The sequence below is a fragment of the Xiphophorus couchianus genome, chromosome 6 (assembly GCF_001444195.1).
Source record: "Xiphophorus couchianus chromosome 6, X_couchianus-1.0, whole genome shotgun sequence".
Taxonomy (NCBI): domain Eukaryota; kingdom Metazoa; phylum Chordata; class Actinopteri; order Cyprinodontiformes; family Poeciliidae; genus Xiphophorus; species Xiphophorus couchianus.
Genome location: NC_040233.1, coordinates 22835302 through 22854956, shown reverse-complemented (window position 1 = coordinate 22854956; position 19655 = coordinate 22835302). Strand labels below are relative to the sequence as shown.

The following is a 19655-nucleotide window of genomic DNA, read 5'->3' as shown; positions in this document are numbered from 1 at the left end:
ACTAGCTGACCTAGAGTTCAGGATTTTTAAATGTTATACAGGCATAATAAACTGGAGTATTTCTTTTAAAAACTTTCCTCTTTCTTTTTCTTTTTTCTGCAGGAGTTCTTTGATCATGCAAAGAAGCTGTGGGACGACGAAGGAGTGAAGGCGTGCTTCGAGAGATCCAACGAATACCAGCTCATCGACTGCGCACAATAGTAAGAGTCCAGCGAACGCAGGAACCAGGAAGCAGGTTCAGTTTCAGCCTGCTGGGTTTGGGTTGTCCGGTTTTGGTTGTGTGTTTTTGGAGCTGGAAGCCACGGCGTTCTGGTGTCGGGTCATAACGTGAACACGGCTGAGATATGTTTGCTCTGGGTGTGGCGAGCCGAGCCGCGATTGTAGTCAGCCTTTGGAAAATCATACATATATCTCCTCACGTCAGCGTGTTTGACATGTCTCCATGGCGATATGCAAAGCCGGGTCTGACCTGCGCTGAAATGTGGCAAGTGTTGGACTTCTTTGGAGCCATTGTATTGATTCAACAGCAGCCTGAGAAGCAATGCGGGTCGGGGTTTCTCTTGGAGCAGCGGGCTTTCCTTCACACAGGACATTTGTGCTTTAGATACTGCTGTTGGGAAATGCTGAGAGCTGCAAGGTGCAGCTACTGGTGAGTCTTTCCATGGTGCCCTGGATTGTTTGGAAGGCTCATCCAGTACCTTGGACACTGCAGAGGGCCTCTTCTGTTGCCTGTAAAAGGAAGTTTGGACATGCAAAGCGACTCGCCGATTACAGTACTCTTCTTCTGCTTCCCCTCTTGGTTCACATGTAAATAACAGTAGGTTTACGGTGGCCAAATCCAGATCATGAATGCTCTTAAAGGCCCAGTTGTGCCAGAATGTATTGATAAAACCTGTTCACAAACTGTGAAAATATCAATCAATTCTTAAAGTTAAATAATATTATTGAACATATTTTCAGATCCTTCAGGATTTTGTGTTTGTGGTGCTAATTTGGAAATATTTGCGATATTTGCGCTTATTTATGACTGTAAATGCGACTTCTATTCTAAAAACTTCTAAAAAAACCCAAAAAAACTCACTGTTGGCAGGACATCCGCGCGTCCTTAAAAAGTCTTAAATTCATGAATTTAAAATTAAAGCCTTAAAAAGTCTTAACTTCTTTAACAAAAAGGCAAGCTGGTCTTTAATATGTTATTCCTTGGTCTTACATTTAGTCTTGACAGGACCATTGAATCTCATATATTTTCTGTTGTGCAAAAGTTTGAATCACACTCTGACCTCTTCATTGCATTCTTGTGACTAAAGATAAGTTAGGCTACCGCTAACTAGCTGTTAATATAACCTTGCTAGCTAGCTTGCTTGCTTTATTGTATTTATCATGGCATATTTATTGCCAGTTAACAGGACGAAGTCTGTACATTTTTGTGTAGGTATAGGTCTTAAATTCATCATGGTCTTAAAACGTCTTAAATTTGAGTTGATGAACCCTGATTGGGTCACACATAGTCTTCATTGACAAGTTTGGTCCCGCAATCAAAAACGTAAATAAGTGGAGTTTTAAAAACAGTTCTGTAGCTAAGAATGAGCTTTTTAGCAACAAATACAACATGTGGGTCCATGACACAATTGATAGAGATAGAATATAGAATAGAATAGAATTACTTTATTCATCCCAGCAGGGAAATTATTTCGCAGTTACAGCAGCATAGAGACAAGACACACAACAACCATCACTGAGTAGCAATTGTAGACAAGATAAAATAAAAATAAAATATAACATGCTGTCAATATAAAAAGCAGCTTAGAGCAGTCCTTGCAAAGATTCAAAAATGCAGAAACAGTATGTATATATAAATATATGTACAGCAAGTGTGCCACAGCGTAGTTGTGCGAAATTGGACTGATTTGTGCAGAACAATGATTTAGCTTTTATTGTACAGTGAGATGGCATGTGGCAGGAAGGATTTCCTGTATCTGTCCCTACGACAGCGGAGCTGGAGCAGCCTATGTGAGAAGGTGCTGTCTGTCCACTATGTTGTGGAGAGGGTGCTGTTTATTGTCCATAATAGACAGAACCTTCTTCAGTGTCCTCCTCTCCACCACAGTTTCCAGGGACTCCAGCCTTAGTCCCAGTACAGAGCCAGCTTTCCTGATGATTTTGTCCAGTCTATTAGAGTCGCTGGCTCTGATGCTGCTTCCCCAACACACAGCAGCAAAGAAGATGGCACCGGCAACAACACTGTGATAGAAGGTCTCCAGCATCTTGCTGCACACATTGAAGGATCTCAGCTTCCTTAAAAAATAGATATCCTGATACAACCGCTTTAGTTGCGATACAATGCCAATATTGCATCGGCTGATATCGATATTGACACGATGCTATATAAGCATAAATCATACGTACTTTTATTACTTATTTTAGTGGAAAATGTTAGGGATATTACTCAAACAGAGAACAATAGTCCACAACAAAAGGTATGAGAACAACTGACCCATATGTTATTAACCAACGGATCTCGGTGCGGGATTCAAGCGCTGCTGGATAGAAATGCTAGAGTGGAGTGTTTCTAACGGCGTGCTAACATTGGAAATTTTAGATGTATGCTAATTTGACTCATTTTTTGGCTGATATCGGACTTATTTCCAACAATGTTGGATTGGGACAACCTTAACAATTGATGAATATGTGGAAAATCACCTGTATAGTGAAGGATTTATGATATTGTGGGCCTGTTTCTGTTTCAAATATACAGATCACAGCTGGCACGAGTATCTGAATCCCATTAATACTTATGACTCCTTGTAAAAACTTATAACTTCCTAATTTAATTGATATACACCTTAATATTCATTAATATGTACAGTGGAAACTCTCTTAGCGCTATTGCAGAAGCTAATATCTACAGTTTCTCTATCGCTGCTTCTGAGGAGATAAAGATTGCAGCCAATCAGCGGAAACTCCTGGATTTGAGGCTGTGCCGATAGCGTGTCAGGTAGCTTTGCTCTCAGATATTCAAGCTGCATTTTCTTCTGAATATATATAAAAAAAATTTTTAAATCCACAAATAATCTAATGGTATATTCCACAGAAAAATACGCAAATATTACCGAACTGCGAATACCAGCATATTTTTTCCCCCTCATGCAATAAATGTCTTGAAATTAAAGGTTGGATTTATCTAGAGATTATTCTGCTGCAATAAAATGATGAATTTATTTTTAGCTGCTTTTCACATCTTTATCAGGTGCCGTCTGAAGGAGCGCTGCCCGTTGGAAGTTGTCCCCTCTTATCTTTAAAGTTGGCTCCTCTTTATCTCCAAGGGTTTGGCCAAAGGCATGTCTGTTAGCCTGTGTTTTAACAATCCTGTTGCATACATCTCGGTCTTCTCTGACATATTTTTATGTTTTTAACTTCACATCAATGCTTTTCCTTGCCGTGGAACAGGAGAGTGGAAGTCAGGTGATGCTTGGAAAGTCACATGAATCTGTAAGGTGGAGCTGAAACAATCCCCAGCCTGTGTTTGTCTTCGCCGCTCCGAGTCAGTGCCGCAACTGGATAAATATAAAACCAACCGAACAAAGTATTTTTTTAAAAAAAAGAGCAGGTTGGGCGTATTTAAGTCCGAATCCTTAAAGTGACATCAAAGTGACATCATGTAAAAATCCTGGCGTCGTAAACGTTTCAGGTCTTTTATTACTTCCTTTTTACAGCCCTGTAAACACTGCACTCTTCTGAGTGTTGAAATCCTGAAGAGTGTGCTGTATTGTAAGTAAAATCAGTATTATCAGTGCAGGCTAAAGCGCTGATAACACAGCTGTCCTGTGACATGAGCAAACATTAACAGAGGGGAATGAAGACAAAAGTGTGGATTATATAAACTGAGCAGCTTGCTGTGTGGTTTTAATAAGCCTACCTAAACGTAGTCACAGTATTTCTTTCTGTATTTCTGCTACATTTCTATCCATATTTTCTTCTGTTGGCAATAGATTTCCACTAGGCATGATCCAAAACTGCAATCGGTGCAGTCCTAGTTACAATTAGATCAGTCTTATTTCTGTTTTAGCTTAGGTCAGTTCTTAGCTGTTTTAGCGTATGTTCATACGTATGTTTAAGTCAGTACCAGACCTTTAAAAAGTTCTACCTGTTCAGTTTTCCTGCTGAAGAAAAAAGTGTTTCAAATCTAAAACTTTAAATCATTTTGCTATGGCTTCAAGTCATTTCAGTGAGATTCAAGAGAAAGTGTTGGAGTGAGTGGAGTTTTCTCCAGGTGTGTGAAGCATAGATTAACACATTGCTAAGCACTGCTGGTCAACTGGCTTAAAGAGGACTGCTAAAGTTTCAGGGTTTCCCCCAAAAAACTTGCTAAGCCCAGTGCTCGGGGCGCTAGAGGCACTAAGGTAGACGGCCACCATGTTTTGACTTAAAAAATGTTACAGTTGACAGGAAATTTGAAAATACCACCTGATAGCTTTGTGTTATTGGAAGACTGGAATATTAATATTTAAACACCAATTATAAAGTCTTAAAAAAGGCAATAATAAAAAAAATAACCCTAAAATAAATAAACAATGCTAAGCATGTGGGAGCACAAGTAAAGTCTGGTGGCCCGCCAGGCTTATAATGCACTGTGGGAAACTCTGAGTTTATTATAGTAGTTGTGAGTTTTTGATTACTTAACATCAGCTTAAATTATAACAGCATTTCTAGTGCATATATTTTAATATACTTGAAATAAGAGGACACTAAGTTACAAGTAACTTTTCAGCAAGATATAAAAGCTTGTTCTATGTAAATAATTCCTTAATATTAATGAAAAACTACTAATTCTATTGGCAGATTATTTCATTTATAACAAAGCAAAAATTTCTCCATGTTACTTTTAAAACCATAATCAGGTGAAAGGCCTATGAAAACGTCAGATTATGATTAAAACTGATTAATTAGGTTATAGTAAATAATTACATGTTTTAATACCTTGTTGCCAAGAAACTAACAGAGCTACTGTCTAAAGTTTTCTATAAAAATAGGTGTAATTTTATGAATGTTGTTCATTTATAAACAGCAACATGTAAAATAAAATTACAAACATAAAATCGATTAATCGTGATGAATCAATTATCTTCATTTGTCAACATTAGATGTTGACAGAACACAGTCAGAACAGTAATTTAAGTCAGAACTTTTATAAAAAAGTATATACATTTTGGATTTAAGATTTCTAAAATACTTTTGTCAGTACTGATAATGAGACGCTGATCAGTAAATCATCCTCATAACTTTCTCGTTTCTGCTCCAAGATTGTAAAGTGAACCTTTTGTTCAGTATCATTTATGGTGTTTTATTGATTGTCTTTCTAATCACTCTTTATCTTGTTTTAAAAAAACACCGCAGAGACCAAAAACCTGCTGTTGGAAGAGAAAACGTTGAGACCTGGAGTCTGGAAATTGTCAGAGTAACGAGGCCTCTTGCTTGCTTCCTCTTTCTGGTTCTAACCTGTGAGTCGGCTCTCTCCGCGCAGGGCCCAGACTCTCTGTCCTACCTGGCAGCGGCGCAGCCTGTGTGTGTAAAAGCTTCACACACATGCGCGTTGACACCTGTTGTTGTTAAGTCCACTCGCTGGAAACGCTGGCAGACGGGTTCTGCTGCCAAACGGGTTAAAAGGAAGAGAGCAAAGTTCAGCATGTTCAGGCCTGGTTGCTTTACTTTTTTTTTTAGTGCAGTAGCACTGCTGCTACATACAATCCACAGTTTTATTTTATTGTGCGTTTATTTGTGTTGTTTGTGCTGTCTTAGATCATAAACGTGATAAGGCTGCTTTCAGTCGCAGAGTAAATTAAAGAGGAAGTTGGCCCACATGAAGGCTTGTGGAGGAGGGACAGATTGCTTTGCATACCAACAGTCAAATATGTTTCGTTGTGAAACCGCAAAAAGCAATCAAGCTTAGCTGGATGCGCGTCCTGTTTTAGATTTTATATAAAAGCAGACGTTCCACCTCTGCCGTTGTCCTTCACAGACCTTGCTCCACTCACTGCAGATATTTTTTCCAGTAGGCCTAATGCTGGCCGGCCCATCGGACACAGGCACAGGAAATAAAGTACAGGCCGATGGCGAGAGCTTGTTATGCCAAAGAGCATGTCTGTATCGACGCTTTCGGAATCCTGTCACCCATTGATCCGCTCCTCTGCGTTGCACATTTATACGTTTTAAGAGCACAGATATGTGTCTGCCAGCTGATTGATTATGAGCTATTTTCAGCTGCGGCGGGCCAGTTCCATTGCAGTGCCTTGGATGTGTCAACGGCAAAATCAAACACGCGAATCTGACCTCCCCTGAGCCTGGTCCCGGGAAGCTCCTGCATGTACATGTGTTTGTGAAACAGGTGCCGTGTTGGTGCGCTACGGCGGCGCAGCGAGGACAGAAAGAGGGCTGCTCCGGGTGCCACCGCCCGGCGACTTTACTACTCAAACCTCATGAACACTGGCTAACACAAGTTGTGTAAAATGTTTAACCTGAGAAAAAACTACAATGAATCAAACTGCTGTTAAAAATGTAAAATATTATAGTTAAAGTAATGGCTAACGTTTTTTATTTTTGCAAAAACACTTCATTACGCAAAAGGGAAATTAAATGTTGTCGTAACTCACGTCAGCAACGTACTTTCAGAGTCATATTAGATGTTGATGCCCTTGGCAGCAAGGATCTCATGTAGCAGTCAGTCTTACAACGAGCCTGAAAAGGCCTCTGACTGAAGACTGTAGCTGGATGGCGGTCTCATGACGGTTATGTCATGCTGACTACATAGAGACGATATTCCACAGTAACATGTCTTGGCTGACTCTATCTGTTGTTGGCAAGCACTGCTATTCCACTTAATTTGCTTTTGCTGCTCCTCTTTAAATCTGTCTGGCCGTATGGTCAGAAAGCCAGGTAGAGAGACGTTGGAGTAGGAGGCTTAATCCTCGCCCATTATGATCGATGGAAGAGATGGTTTGAACTTCTTCCTTCTGTCTCTGCTCTGAATCCATAAAGTTTTCTTTTCAACTCTTCTGGGATTTAAGGTTTTAGTTCAGATATTTTAACTTTTGAAATGAAAAAAACCCCAAACAAACTTATTTATACAATATATTTTGCATCCCTCATGTGATTTCATTTTGACAGTTTCTCTTTCTTGGTTTGGGATTTTCCCACCATCTTTATTTCTGTCTCAACTGGCTTCACTTATGGATGACCAGCGTTGCCTTCTTCTGGATGATGGCCAAACTACAACACCGCCAGAAGGATTAACTGATTTGATTAATCAATTGGAACTCATTTTAACCTAATAAACCATTAATCAACACTTAGTAGTAAGTGGATAAATTGTTAATTATGTACAGAAGTGGGCAGGGTACCCAAAAGTTGTACTCAAGAAAGAGTACTTCAACATATTTTTACTTAAATAAAAGTAAAAAGTAGCCGTCCAAGAAATCACTAAGAGTAAAAAAATAACTGGTAAAAAGTCTACTCAAGTACTGAGTAACTGATCAAATTATCAATCATCTAATATTTAAAAATTTCACACTCAGACGAACCAAAATATAAAGTTAAGTGGAAATGTTGGTATGTTAAGGACGTAAATGACAATCATTCTTATAAATAACAAAAAATAACAAAATCAGGCAAAATAAAATTTGTCCGAATCAGTTTCTTTTAATAAAAAACTTATGAAACTTTAACAAGTTTCTGCAGGTGTGTGTCTGGTGAATTTTTGGTTAAAACATGTTTGTCTTTCATTCAGTGGATAGAAAATCCAGACATTTTACTCAAGTAAGAGCAGAAATACTTCATACTAATAAAATTACTCAAGTGACAGTAAAAAGAACAGCGTAGTAAAAATACTCCTAATTTATTTATTTTTTTTCAGAAAAGTAACAGAGTAAATGTAACTAATTACTACCTAACTCTGATCATGTGTCAGCTCTGGTCTATGGACGATTTCTCTTTGTCATTATGACCAAAATTGCGATTAGGCCTCAAAGGTCGATCAGTTATTTCACAAATCTGTAAGCCAATAATCAGGATCTTCCACTGTAACCTCCACAACATTAGAACTCCTTAAAAGTATTTATCATCCTGTCATGTAGCAATGTTGCCAGTTCAAAGGACACATCTGGTGTGAGTTTATAATGAACCATCGGCCGGCGTGTCGCCTCCGGTCCTCTGACTCCAGGCCCAGTGGTTTAGCGGGTCGCTGTGAACTTGGCCCAGGTTTGAGACGGACCGCCGACAGATGCACAAACGTACCTGGAGCTGGCTGTAGTTCTTGGCCTCGGCCGGGGTTTTGTGCTGGTCATGGGACCCCGTCACCAGCCTGGGGGCCGCTGACACAGTCGTCTTGAACAGTAAAGTGCTAAGAATGGCGGCCATTGTCGGCCGTTCCCGGCCCTTGGAGCGCTCCGCAGAAACAGAGAGGCTACGCTTCGCAAACTGCTGCTTCTGTTCATGGAGGAGAACATGAGAGCCATATTTACACACGCACTGGATGTCACCGCCGCTGGTTTGTCACCAACAAAAAACATTTTTCAAGTGATCCTGATGGCTTCACTTGTCTTTGAATTTATTTATTTAATTTGATTTATCTTAACATTTTTTTACTTAGAAGGCAAAATGTTTCCAGGTTAATTTTGGTCATAAGATAGCAAAAATCCACAATTTTGTTTAAGATTTGGGAAACTAGAAGAATATTCAGTTTTTTTATACGTATGTAAAACAAAATGCAACAAGCAAGTAGTTGAATATGAAAGAATTAGAATAAGAATCAAGATGATTTTAAAACAAACCTTTAAAGAAAGAGTTGAACATTTTTGTCCTTAAAGTATTGCTGAGCAAAGTTGTAGGTGGCAACTAAAAGTTATTATTTTTGTTTCAGATCTCACAAATAGAAAGTACATAAATAATAATAATAATAATTTAACTAAATGTGTAAAGTGCTTCTACAAATAATAATAGTGATTACAATAATAGTAAATAATAATAAAAATAGAAATAAATATCTATATTACTACTACTAAAAATAATGAAACTAAATGTTTAAATTGCTATTACAAATAATAGCAATATCAATATTATTATTAAATGTGTTATATTTAGTAATATAAGTAAATATGTAAATTACTTCTACAAATTATAATATTGTAATAACTGTAATCCTAATGGTAAAAAAATTAATAAGAATAATTATTAGTAATAGTAGCAACAGTAGTGTTATGGCCAATTGAACAAAAAAATTAAATAATGATGCTTTTATCTGTTTAGCCTTTTACAGAAACAACTAGTTCGACCACGGTGCTTTACAATGGGTAAAATAAAATAAAACATTTAAAACACAAGGAATAAAACAATGATAGGACAAAAGCACAAAAAACAAAAATATTTAATACATATTATTTTATCTAATGGGATAATAAACTCTATTGACACATTCACAACTTAATTGTAGCCAATAATGAAAACCCGATCCGCTCCTCCTAAAAGGATTCATAAAAGGCCTTAATCCAGATTAACAGAAACATTGGTGTCACTTGTTTTAATCAGATGACCCTCCTGTCAGCTGACTGCAGAATAATCAAAGACAACTCTGTGTGTGTGTGTGTGTGTGGGTGTTACATGATTTCTGAGTAAAGCGGAGCGGTTTTTGATGTGAGCAGTGGAAGCTCAGTGGGACTCGCTGCTGCTGCTGTCCTGGAGGTCGTTGTTTCCCCCCCGTGGGACTCTGGTTTCACCGGCCCTCTTGGTGTCTCTGGTTGTTTCTCTCTGGAGGCCAGAAAGCCATAGAGAAGATGTTACAGAGCACAAGAGAGCACATGTCATGTCTTCTCCAAACAGACAAATGTGTGTGTTTGTTAACTCTTTCCAACCCGAGCATCACTCAGCATCTGCTTTGTTCCCAACGCGAGGCGTTCCTCCACCTGCGAGGCGTTCCTCCACCTGCGAGGCGTTCCTCCACCTGCGAGGCGTTCCTCCACCTGCGAGGCGTTCCTCCACCTGCGAGGCGTTCCTCCACCTGCGAACCGTTCCTCCACCTGCGAACCGTTCCTCCACCTGCGAACCGTTCCTAAGTGCGTTAGGTGGAGATCTGAAGCCTGTCGTAGATATCGCACATGAAAATCTCTCCGCCTGCTCAGGAGAGTGGCTATAACAGCCTAAAGCTGCCCCGCGTTGCATGCTACATGTCACAAGATTCGTTGTGCTGCCAGTGTGTTTTTATTTTGTTTTTAAAGACCAGAGGCTCAGACAGCCTCTGCTTACTTTTAATAGCCATGTTTCCATGTCATTGTCAAGCTGAACAGAAAACTCCACAAAGAAGCAGCTGCTTTGAGGTCAATATAAAGCTTAGCGCTCATGAGTTTCTCAAAAATCATTAAAATTACATGAAAATTAAACTTCATCTAATAAAAGTAGAGACTCAAATCTTAGACTGACTTTCTGCTCTCTTTGTAGTTTAGCATCTTTTTATTTTGCCTGATGCTGAACAGTTTGAGTTTAGCTTCTCCAATTTAGTCATTTTGCAGAATTTGCCGAGATAATCGGCCTGGAAAGGACTGATCGGTGCATCTTTAGTGAAAACATTTCAACAAGCAGAATATGGTTTTAATCTTCTTTCTTCTGCAGCCTCAACATGCTAAAGCTGAAGCAACTCATAAAGAAATATTAGTAATTGTTTACTGGAAAGTCTTTTGACATACATGGTGTCTGTGCATCCTTAAAAAGTGTTAAATTTTTAATGTATCTAAAATTAACGCCTTAAAATCATATGAATTTATTGGGAAAAACAAGTTTGCCTTAAATACATTAATAAAAGGACTTAAGTTTTGTTGTGGCTGGCTTATTTAATGTCATATATTCTAGTTAGTTTTCTTTTTTTCTTGCAGACTTTACTGTCACACGCAGATACTCTCACTGCGTTCTGTAAATGCTACTGCTAATATACCCTAGCTAGCTAGTTTTTTTACGTCCACTATTATTTAGGGCAAATTTATCACCAGTTGGCTGGACGATCTTTGTCTTAGCCACCTTTTCTGCCAACCCATGCAGTTTATTTATTTGTGATTTATTCTTTTTTGTACATTTCTGTCATGATAAAGGTCTTATACCCCATTTCTAATGGTCTTGAAAAGTCTTGATTTGGTGAAACCTGCAGAAACCCTGATTTATAAAACATTATTTTTCTCATAAAATTAAAAATGTGGAACCTCTGCTTGGATATTCAGATGCAGAAACTTTTCTAGTAGCCATGTTTCGTCTCTTGCAGAATTTGAATGTTTATTGTATAGATCTTATATTTTATAACTTAATCAACCGCGAGCTGGATGTGAAACTATAAACTGGTCAGTTTGGCTTGGTAAAGCAGGCTCCTGTTCAACTTGCAGCTTGTATTTGTTTATTTCCTTTGGTAATACAATTTCTTTAAATGAAAATGGAGACAAATATTTAGAAAAATGTTCCAATTTAACACCTAATCTAATTTAATTGTATAGTATTGTCTGGAAGCGTTATATGAAACCCTTTTTCCAATCTGATCCCTGCTTGGACCAGACTACTCTTACAGATTATGATAAACCAAAATAATGCTAAGCCACTTTGTGCTGGTAGGTTAGTATTTACTGTATTCACGAAGCCATGCGTCCATACAGTAGAACTGCTTTAAATCATCAGGTATTAATGCAGGCATGAAACATCCACACATGGAGTTAGAATGGAGTTAGCATGGAGTTAGCATGAAGTTAGCATGTTCTCTCAAAATTATGACTGTTGGGTTAATTGGTGTTTCTAAACTGGCCCTAGATGTGTGTGTGTTTGGGGGGGGGGATCTCTACTCGTCTCTCACCTAATGAAAGATGAAAAGCTCAGGATTCACTGAACATTATTTTCCTGTATTATGAAAACATGCGGTTGTGATATAATTGTTGAAAACTGTGAGTGATTTGTTTTCTCTAAAAAACTGAATTTCTAAGTTCAGTATCAGGTGTTTTGTCAAGTTGGTCCAAACATTTTATTATTAATGCATGGGACACAATGGTCCACTAAATATCTCATGGCATTTATTGTATTATCATGTATTGTGATAAATTTCTTATCAAAATAAGAATTTTGATTTATCGTTTTCACTGTAAATTATTACAGCTCTGGTTGGAAATAAATGTTGAAGATGTACCAAAAGGTTTTGGTTTCACAACTGCTAAGATTTTCAAAGGTTTTCTGCAGCATGCACTGCTGGCCCTCCCCCACCTGTTGCTGTGCACCGCTTTTCCGCTCACTAATAGAATTTAATCTATTTCCTCACTTTTAAAGGCAAATTTGCATTTTGGAAATATATTTGAAAGATGAGGTGTTGCTGTTTTAGTTTTTTGTTTGATTGTCTGTTTTGAGGGGGGTTCTCGTATTTTTTGTTTTCTGGTAAATCTGTCCGTGTCGCCTCATCAATGTAATGTACCAGGACATTACATTGTACCAGTTACTAGTAAGTATTAAACGTTACTAAGGCTGAAGCGATGAATTGGGATGAATCGATTATTGAAATGCTACGCTCTTTTTATTGCCTTTTCAGATAATAAAATGTGTATTTTCTTAATTAAAAAAGGAATTTAATTGTTTATTTGCATCTTTTAATGCATTTCGAATATTGTATAAATGAGGCTTAAGTGGTTAAATGAGAAATCTGCAGAACGTGTTATTGTTTTACCCGATTAATTGCTAGCAAATAATTGTTAGCTGCAGCCCTAAATGTTACTTGAGCAGCAGGAGGAATCATTTTCTTGAAAATGAGAATTTCTTACTGACTACAAATATATTTAAATTTGCAATTTCACAAAACATAGTTTATATTCTCGTAACTCGCACCATTTTGTGTCCTAAAAAGACAAAAGCATCAGCACTCGTCTGTCTTAAAGCGATCTCAATCAACCTTTTTTTCTGTCTTCTCTAAGAGAGCCGTTTTGGTGAACGTATGCAAACGGCATGAATTTGCCTGCTTTTGTTTGCTACGAGTCGGGTTGGTTGGAGGTAAAAAAAAAAAGAGAGAGAGTTTCTGTTCCACTTAAAGGAGTGGAGCTAAAAATACACGTCTTTATTTTTGGGTTAAAATGTGCGTCCATTTTAAGGACCAGACAAAGAGCAGGGCTGGTGAATGGCGGATATCTCTGAGTGTTTTACTGTGCGCTGACAACACGCACACACACCCCGACACACGCACACACGCATCAGACATGTATATATACCTCAGCCTCCTGTTGTCCAGGAGTGTACAGGCAGTCTGCGGAGGACAGCGGTGACGCTGCAGCTCCCCTGCTCAGAGACTGTGGAATGGTCGACCATGCACCCCTCCTCATGTCTCCTCCCCTCCTTCCTCTACTGCTCTCTCTCTTCACCAAGACTCCCCTCCTCCTCCTACTCCTCCTCCTCCTCCCTAACCCCCCTCTCTGTCGCTCTCTTCTCTCCCCCCCTTAGAGCTTATGTAAACTAGCGGTGGAGCCAGGGCAAGCTGAGGCTATTTTTAGCAGCAGCACTGCAGAGCAGAAACTGGCTGAGGTCACGTGTGCGCAGCCGAATCAAAGGGAGTATCCCGGCAATGCGCTGTAAACAAAAGGGAAGGTCAGCGGCAGAAGGTGAGACACAGAGCGCCTCTGTGCGCTGGTTTCGTCGTCCTGCCACCGCCGCTGCCGCTGCTTTCTTTCTCACGTTTTGGCGCCCGGACGTGAAAGCAGTCACTCTGCGAAAGGCGCTCTGTCTCCCCCTACCCTGCACACACGCAAGCTCCACCAAAGGCAGCGTTTGGACGTGCAAGCAGAGGTTTTGCTGTCTAATCGTGACATTGGCTCCTTATTGCATCTGACCCCTCTGGGCATGCTCAGTGGGGTGCTGAAGGCTTCCCAGCCTTGCAGTGAGGCACCAGGGTGGCGTTGTCCAGCCACACCCAGGCAGAAACGTCTCCCCCCCGCCTCGGCTACTAGTCAAACAAGCTTCAACTTTCACCTCCTGAGGAATGTGGTCAGAGGGGGACACGGGGCTATTTTTAGAAACCTTATATTCTTGTCAGTGGGGTTTGTTGACAGTTTGTGCTGCAGGATTGTTTCATCTGGCTGGGCCGACCGAGTTAGCTTCAAGGATAAGTTGAGTAAACATTCGGCGGCTAGCTCCAGTTTATCTATTACCGACCTTAACTAGAACTGATTTGCTGAAAGCTGCAACAGGTTAAATGAAGGCTGGATGTTTTATAAAGCAGCGCTGTGGACTCGATTTTCAAAAAAGATGAATTTGTGCATTTTGTCATACATTTTATTGTTTATCCTGATAAACTTCTTCTTATTTCAAAATACATTCCAATTAATGATATTTAAAGCCTCCTAAAACTATAAAAATTTCTATTTTCTCCACATTTTTCAATTAAAGTATCAATAAATTTTAAAATATGTGTGCAGTTTACACACTTCCTCATTTGAGTTTTGCAGATGGGAAGGATTTTTATTTTAAACTACTTGTGTTTGTGGAGTTTTAATGTTCTGTCGTACAGTCACAGTTACCTAAAATAATAAATAGTTCTTATCATCACCTTTATTGTTATCACAATAGCACCGCAAAATATCATGATAAAATTTAATCTCCAGCAGACCAAGACACAGCTTTGTCAGGTGGAAGGAAAATTAAACTTTGCTTTCAGTTTCTTTTTTTTTTAATGAAACATATGAACCATGTGGCATCCTACCAGCTTGGAAGGTTCCCATTGTTCTTTGTGAAATATTTCAAGCTATTTTTGTCCTAGAGGGGGGCCTCTAAACATAAATTTCAACCTTTTTTAGGATTTTACTTTAACTGGACCACTCTAACACATGAAGACACTGATATAAACCAGTGGTGTCCAAACATTTTCAGTAATGACCAAAATCTATTGTTTTTATCTCTTCAATAAAATACTAAACAGACAATAATTTAATAAAGCAAAGTTGAAAAGGAACCGCCTTGGTGCTGATGTATGGGAGAGTCTGGAAATGGAGGGATACGGCCGGGCCCAGGGAGAGACGGAGCGGGGGAGGGGAGGTGTTGTGGACCGACAGCGGTTGCCATGGGAACCAAGCTGCTGAAACCAGGTAGGGTCAGCGTGGAGGAAAGGAGCACAGGGATGCCCCCGACAGGCCGAGCGGGGAGCTGCACAACAGGCCTGCCTGTTGAAAATATGTTCCCTCTGGTGTGAATACTTATTCATCCCGTTTAACATCAGTCGCCGGGTTATTGATTTTTGATTGGAGGAGGAGAGGACAACCCCGGTTTGCTTCAAAGTGCGACGACTAATTTGACCTACATCCAGGGCCGGCCCAAACCCTTCTGGGGCCCTACGCATATTTTAATTTGGGGCCCCCCACTTACCAACATGCCAACCCCAAGAGCTGCATCATTAATAGGCTGCAAGATGTGGGCAACATACCAAAGCCTGTCACAATGACGATAAATTATCATAGACATTATTGCGATAAACGATAATATTGTTTTCAGATCATTTTCAAGAAATACAATGGTAATAATGGCATAATAATGCAAGAACACATTCTCACAGCTCAATAAACTTTAAATTCTATTGAATATTAACACTTTTACTGGAAGACATTTAAAATATTCAAAATAAAACAACAGAAACAACAAATAAAATGAATTATGAAGTCTCAGTAAATAAAATTGTCCTTAAAAAAGCTCCTGTTGAAACCAAAGTTTCAAACTGAAAACTTTTATCATCCAGTTTTTGGTAGAAAGATATAAAAGAGCGAAAAACGCTGAATTATACAAATGGAAATTACTGAACTCATTTTGATTTATTATGCAATTAATTGATTTATTGCTTATTGCAACAGGCCTAAATATACCTACTGTCATTACTGTCATTTGTACTCGGCTTACGTCATGCCGGTGTTATTCAGAGACGCACTGATCCGCTTCCAATATTGATATCTGAGGACTGGTATCAGCCGATACTGTCAAGAAAATCCGAGCTCATCCCACTTCCCCATGCTGGAGATTTTAGTTTAACAGTAATAATAAATAAAGTTATCTTTAAAATGAATCACTCAAGTGACATCAAGGCCCAACAGTAGACTTAAGTGTCAATAAATTTAGTTTAACAGTAATAATAAATAAAATTATCTTTAAAATGAATCACTCAAGTGACATCTAGGCCCAACAGTAGACTTAAGTGTCAATAAAATAAATCTAGTTGTGTGTGTTGTTTTTGTCTCATGCAAACTTTGCTTTAATTCTACTTTTTTCTATCTAATCATAAGAAATCATAGTCAGTCAGAGAGAGTCATTAAACAGGAAAAGCAGGTTTCCTGGAAAAAGAGGAAGTTTCCAGCCTGCAGATTTATAAAAATAGCTGAGACTATTTTAAAGCATGAAAGTTTTAAAAAATTAAATCTAAACATTTTGAGTAATTTGATAAGATTCAAAGTAAAATACTTATATTAATATTGATTTACTTGTAATAATACTTACACTTATATTTGTGGGAACTACAAGAAAAACAAGTAACTGTAACTTTAGTAGTAAATAATTAGAATCATGTATTATTCTTGGTTTCTTTTCAGAAAAACATCTGTAATAACTCACATTAAGATCATAATAAGAATAACTAATAAGTTATGGTTATAAAATCATAAATGAATGATAGATCAGAGAAGCTGAAGAAAATAAATGTGATATAAGTTATGGTTATAAAATTATAAATGAATGCTAAATCAGAGAAGCTAAAGAAAATAAATGTGATATAAATGTGATTTTGACATTGAACTTGAAATGGTGTAAAAGGTTGTAAAACTGCAATTAAACATCACTGATATGTTGGAGGTAGATGGTAGGTGAAAGGTGACAGGAAGGGAAACAGGGGAACTAACAGGAGAGCAGAGATGATCAGCACCTTATTTGGACATAGGAGGTTGAGCAGCCCTGAGACATTGGCACAGACATCATGACATGATGTCTCTTAAGACAGTGACGGATGAGATCATCTGTCTAAGCAGACAGATGAACCCTATATAAGGTGGGTGCAAAAGAGGAACCGTTCGTTGGATCCTCCGGGCAGCTTCGAGCCAAGATCGAGATGGACAAAGAACTCTGCAGCTGAAGAAGAGCCGGGGCCACGGAGCCGGAGACTGTCCTGCACATGGAGACCAACCCGTCTGGCCCACAATCTGTGGCTTCGAATCGCACTTCTCTCATCGGCTGGGTTCTGACCCCAAAGACAAAGATGAAGACAAAGACAAGGAAGAAGAACTGGTGCCTTTTTTCCTGCCAGCACCAAGTCCTGTGTGACCTCAGCATCCATGCGGAGAGGAGGCTCATCGGACCTACAGAGATCCCTGCCTCCACCGATCAACTTCCTCCTCCAGCTGCAACACCTTCTTCATCATCAAGCCAGGTCTGGGGTTCGAGGCGCCAAACTCCGTCCGTCTCGCTCTAAGGTTCCTTTTTTAGTTCTCAGTGTCAGCAGTAGGGAAAGATAGACTAGATGATTGATTTTACTTATTTGATTATTTCTGCTACTGAATTAAGCTGTACTGACCCTTGCAAAAATGCCTTACTAATAAAATATTTAGCATAAAGAAAATCTAAAAGATGTTGTGGACATTCAGTTAATGAGTCGCCTTAAAGTTCTTTGATGGTTGTAAAATAGCTGTGATGTTTGATTCTGGAGAGGAAGAGGTGGAAAATGTTTTTAGGTTGCTGGTAGCCCATATTTAAAACCTCATCCTTGGGACTCGACCGAGTCACTAAAACCTACCTGGTTCAATAACAAATGCAAGTTGCAAAATAGAGAACGAGCGACCGTTAACAGGTGTGCTCTGTGAAACTAGTTGGCTGTAGGCTGCTCAGTCTGGCTAATTCACAGGGGGAAGAAGGGTGGGACACCTGGATGTAGGCCGTCAGATAACCAGGCGAATCGTTTCTCGAAACCAGCTTAAACAGAGTTTACTTCAGTTCTGGACAGGGTAAATCCCAGCAGATTTAGGAAACTCAACGTACCCGTTAGACGGAGAGCTGGTAGCACATCTCCCCTCTCAGAAGAGGAAGTACGAGAGTGAGAGAGTAGAGACAGAAAGGAGGGGGGGGGTGTTGCGCAACAACAATACAGAAAAACAGCACTGACTTGATTTAAAACATTTCTTCTGTTAAACACAGGCATAACTATACTGAATTACAAATTTATTTGATAACTGCACCAGTACAGCTCACTTACATAACAACCTCGATCAAACGTGTAAAAACAACCCTAATTTGTTCATTCAGTGGAATTAGAGTATCAAAGCAAATGTAGAATAAATAATAAATAAACTGTAACTGACAAAAAAGCTCTATTAAATTAGCATTTTGAAATGAAGAGTGTGAGATTGGGCATTTATGGTATAGTTTATTGTGAAAAATTTCTTATGAGAATTTTGATTTATTGTTATAATTTTCAATTATTGATGGAAAGTGCAAAAATCAAAACTGAAAGTATTACAGGAAATGTTTTATTTTTCTACTTTCTCCACTGTTTGTTCCACATCAGTAAATATTAGTAAATTTGAAAATATTGTTGAATGCCTTTACTATGTGCAGTTTAGTGACATAAATCCAGAAGAATGTTTTTAAGAACAATATTTATGTTTGTGATAAATTCTGAAATATAAGTAATAAGTAATTTTTCTTACAATATTTATCGCAATAGTACTTCAAAATATTGCAATACATTTTTAAGTCCATACTGGGTGGCATATTAACTGTTTGACATAATAATGAATTTACAGTAAACAAGTAAGTTTTATATCCTGTTTTTAAAATTTTGAAAGAAATTAGTAAAATGTGCAAGCTATTGACATTCTCATCATCTTCTTACATAAAAATAAACTGTTGTGATAAAACATTAAACTGTTGTGGGGGTCCGATTAATGCGCTCATGCCTTGAGGCGGCTGTTATTTCTCATGAGAAGGACTAAAATCTGCCCAGTGCCGCCGGTTGGACTATTTTTTACTCCGTTTTCTATTTTTGGTATCATTCACGTATCGACGTTTGCTCTTCTGTATTAATTAGAGAAAGCCGTCTGTCAATTTCACAGAGAGGAAGAACCGCAAGTGGACTGGCGAGCGATTCTGTTTCCAACACGCGCGGCGTAACGGCGCACGTAGACACTAAGCAGACGCGAGAGGACATTACTGTGTATTTTACATTTTTATATACAACACCCTTCAGGCCCGTGATTTGATGGGGTCCTGGAAGGCCAATCGACCGCCGCTGAGATAAAGCAGGCACTTCTGTTTACACAAAATTCGGTTTGACTTTCAGGAGCATCTCCGTCCCCCACTCCTATATTTAGGAAGTACCCACTGAGACCCGCTTGATGGATCCGCCTGGTTCCAGATCCATCTCCCAATCTGCGTAGCGTTTCTTGTTTGGATGGCTGAGCTGAACCCTGAGGCGCAAATCTTTCCACCAGGTGACCAGGATGCTTCACCGTGTCGCTCTGGGTTATGCAATGAGTGGATCAGTGGTTCTGCTGGGTCCCGGGTCCTTTCTAGTGGATTACATTTGTGGATACGATATATACTATTTTCAAAGTCCCTTTGCAGCCTGCAAAAGTATGATAGTAATTTCT

At 39.0% G+C, this 19655-nt stretch overlaps 1 protein-coding gene across 2 annotated transcripts in view; it reads left to right on the top strand.

Annotated features, from left to right (window-relative positions):
• The window catches only part of LOC114146105 (guanine nucleotide binding protein (G protein), alpha activating activity polypeptide, olfactory type), an 80450-nt gene that overhangs the window by 43836 nt on the left and 16959 nt on the right, over nt 1-19655 (top strand). For both annotated transcript variants that reach the window (XM_028019882.1, XM_028019883.1), the window contains exon 5: nt 103-200. In XM_028019882.1, the coding sequence (XP_027875683.1) occupies nt 103-200 (98 nt within the window). The remainder of the gene's footprint in view (nt 1-102; nt 201-19655) is intronic.